The sequence below is a fragment of the Crocuta crocuta genome, unplaced genomic scaffold (genome assembly GCF_008692635.1).
Source record: "Crocuta crocuta isolate KB4526 unplaced genomic scaffold, BGI_CrCroc_1.0 scaffold1269, whole genome shotgun sequence".
NCBI lineage: Eukaryota > Metazoa > Chordata > Mammalia > Carnivora > Hyaenidae > Crocuta > Crocuta crocuta.
This window is the reverse complement of record NW_027531335.1, coordinates 345605-349249: the sequence shown is the minus strand read 5'-3', so window position 1 is coordinate 349249 and position 3645 is coordinate 345605. Positions and strand designations below refer to the sequence as shown.

At 45.0% G+C, this 3645-nt stretch overlaps 1 protein-coding gene across 1 annotated transcript in view; it reads right to left on the bottom strand.

Annotated features, from left to right (window-relative positions):
• The window catches only part of DOCK11 (dedicator of cytokinesis 11), a 147138-nt gene that overhangs the window by 4059 nt on the left and 139434 nt on the right, over positions 1 to 3645 (bottom strand). The window contains exon 51 of the mRNA XM_077771917.1: positions 1891 to 2029. Coding sequence (XP_077628043.1) covers positions 1891 to 2029 — 139 coding nt within the window. The remainder of the gene's footprint in view (positions 1 to 1890; positions 2030 to 3645) is intronic.

Below are 3645 nucleotides of genomic sequence, written 5' to 3'. Positions count from 1 at the left end.
GGTCATTCAATGCGACCTCATACTAACTAACTAAATTTCCCATAGCCTTCCCTAAAGAGAAGCATACAAAATAAATTTGGAGAGGCAGAGAAAGTCAACTAGCCTGTTTTTCTAGAAATCTCTCTCCTCTTCTTTTCCTCATCATTTCCATGCAGTTCTTTGGACACTAACCGCTGCTGGCTTATTTGTAAGTACAGCCTTGGTCTGACAGGCTCATATGGGGGAATGCCTTCATCAGGCAATCACTGAAATGCAGCTACCAGGGCAGAGAAGGTTCTGGAACCAGCTTTACAAATGTGTTCTCGGGACACCTGGGTGGCTCACTCAGTTAAGCACTCGACTTTGGCTCAGGTGATGATCTCAGTTTCGTGGGTTCAGGCCCCGCATCGGGCTCTGCACTGGCAACGCGGAGCCTGCTTGGAATTCTCTTTCTCTTTCTTTCTCTCTCCCTCTGTCTGCTCCTCTCCCACTCGTGCTATTTCTGTCTCTCTCAAATGAAATAAACTTAAAAAAAGAATGTGTTCTCTAAAGGGTTGTAGTTACCCTTGTTTCTTTTAAGACATCTTAATTTCTTGGGGCGCCAGGGTTGACTCAGGTGGTTAAGTGTCCGACCTTGGCCAGGTCATGATCTCACGGTTCGTGGGTTCGAGCCCCACGTCGGGCTCTGTGCTGACAGCTCGGTGCCTGGAGGCTGCTTCGGATCCTGTGTCTCCCTCTCTCTCTGCCCCTCCCCCACTCACACTCTGTCTCTCTCAAAAAAGGAATAAACATTAAAAACAAATTAAAAAATGAAGTCTTAGTTTTTAAAAAATTCATAGTTTGAAGCGTTTCTGAAGCAAATCTCTTATTGGGTGTTTTCATTAGTAAGGATATGAAGGTGACTTTAATAATAAGCTGACTAGGCTCAGTCACTGAGGGTCTAGACCATAATGCTAGGACTTTTACAAACACGTTGAAGATGTTAAAATACTTGAAGTGACAATCCATGTATAGAGTGGTCAGGACTCTGGCATAAAAATGAAGTCTAGGGGCACCTGGGTGGCTCCATCAGGTGAGCGTCCAACTTCAGCTCAGGACACGATCTCAAGGTTCATGAGTTCAAGCCCTACATCGGGCTTGTTGCTGTCAGTGCAGAGCCCGCTTCGGATCCTCTGTCCCCCTCTCTCTGCCCCTCCCCTGCTCGCGCTCTCTCAAAAACACAGAAACATTTAAAAAAAAAAAAANGGCACACTCTGGTTTTAGGATACATAGGTGTGTAAAAGTCGGAACTACTTAGTTACGACATAATGTGGCTGTAAGTGGTAAACACGACTCCACTTCCCTATTTTTCGGGTTGTGGTTTTAATAAGGTAGCTGCGATCATCAGGAACACTCAGTCATAGGTGAAAATGCTAAGAAGTTTTATGACAACAGAGTTTTTGGTAGGCTGTCCGAGCACCGAGACAATTCTCAGGTTTCGGAGGTCCTTCAGTGCCTCACCTAAACGAGAGTATCTGTAGTTTCTTATAGCCGAGACAGGGATTATGGGATTATTCTTTTAGGCATTCGGCTCCTGGGCCCATCATCTCATTGCTTTAGGACTTCTTGAAAGACTCTTAGCCATGCTTACAGTAGATCAGGTCAGATTGGCTCAGCTAATTACTTCTAATAGCACTGCGGCCTGAAGAACAAAATGGCTTATTACGACTAACTGCCATAACCTTTGCTTCAGATAATTACTTCCAATTCGATCCGCATTATATCATTGAAACGATTAAAGACGGTGGGAGCAAATGTGAAAATACTGATGGGATCATTTCAAGGGAACACATTTCGAGCTAACAGATTTTGCTAGGGAACGCTTCCGGGGCCCCAGATCATGTTTTCATTTTCAACCACACGAATACTTGCCTGCTCGTGGATAATGTCAGACAATTCTTTCACCATGTCTCTGAAATTTGACTTTAGCCCTTCATGGTACTCGATTTGATCCTCTTTAATTAGCCGCTCATTTAGTTCCAGTGCAATACTGCAGGCCTGTATGAATTTCCTGTGGGCAAAGAACAAAGACAATGAGGGGTTTTATCATTCATTCCCAGAAAGTCTCACCAACCATCAAATTGATATTCACTTTAACCACGCTTGCCTAGGAGGAAGATTAGAATCTGTATTTGCTCACTGTGTCTTTGCTAATGCCATTTCCTAAGTCCGAAATACCTTTTCCTTTCTCCCCCAGCTTTCCCTTCTGGTTTCTGACCTTCTTTAAAACCTGGCTCCAAGCAGAGGCCTTCTAGAAAGCCTGTTTGCTCACTTGATATTGTATCAGCTAAAGTTGTGCTAACGCTGATTTGCATGTGTCAATAATGAGTCGTGCCTTCGAAAGTAATTTATTTGGGGTTACTATGTACCCAGTACAGTGCTGGGTGCTACAGGTAAGAATTATCCGCCCTGGGGCTGGGAGCAGGGACAAAGATGGGGGAGCGGGGGTGAAATCAGTGAAGGGGATTGAGAGGTACAAACTCCTATCATAAAATGAATAAGCCACAGAGACAAAAAGTACAGCACAGGGGCGCTCGGTTGGCTCAGTCAGTTAAGTGTCCGACTTTGGCTCAGGTCATGATCTCACCGCTCATGGGTTCAAGCCCCACATTGGGTTCTGTGCTGACAGCTCGGAGCCTGCTTCAGATTCTGTGTCTCCCTCTCCCTCTGCCCCTCCCGTACTTGCACTCTATCATCTCTCTCTCAAAAATGAATAAATGTTAAAAATTTTTTTAAGAAACCCAGAAAAGTACAGCACAGGCAATATAGTCAATAATATCGTATTAACGGTGTGTGGTGACAGGTGGGGTGACCATGCTCCCCGCGGGGAGCACTGAGTAATACACAGGATTGTCAAATCGGTGCGTCATACGCCTGAAACTAATAACACTGTATGTCAACTACAATACTTTACAAAAGTGGGGAGAGCTGATGCCTTATCGTAAAAGTCTTTTCTCTGTCATTTCGTGTGCGTATGTATTTCAATGTCCACAATTAGAGTGTAGGTCTTAGGGACAAACTACCTCATTGCCCATTTGCTTTGTATCCCTGTCATAGCAACTAGGAGGATCTTTCTGGCCGTGCCAGGCATTTACAAATATTGGTGAATGAATGATTACCGGTTACTCTGCAACCTGGAAGAGCAGAGAGCACATAGACAGGAAAAGCAAATGAAAGAAGTCGGCAGCAAATGAGTGGATAAGTTATCTTCCTCCTTGGTGTGTTTTACTCAACCTCTCTCCTCATTCTGAATGTAAACTCTATTTATGTAGTAAACAGATCTGTAATGCAAGACCATTCAGACACGCCTTAGTTTACCGGGATGCTCAACTCAAGCCAAGGTACTGAGTGCCCTGGACCAGCAGAATCCCAGCTGGAACTAAGAACACAAGATAGGAGGGGCACCTGGGTGGCTCAGTCGGTTCAGCACCCAATTTCAGCCTCGGTCATGATCTCGCCAGTTCCCAGATTCGAGCCTCCTGTGGGGCTCTGTGCTGAGGGCTCAGAGCCTGTTTCTGATTCTGTGTCTCCCTCTCGCTCTCTGCCCCTCCCCCACTCATGCTCTCTCTCTCTCTCTCTCTCTCTCTCAAGAAATGAATAAACATTAAAAAAAAAGTACTGTTAGAA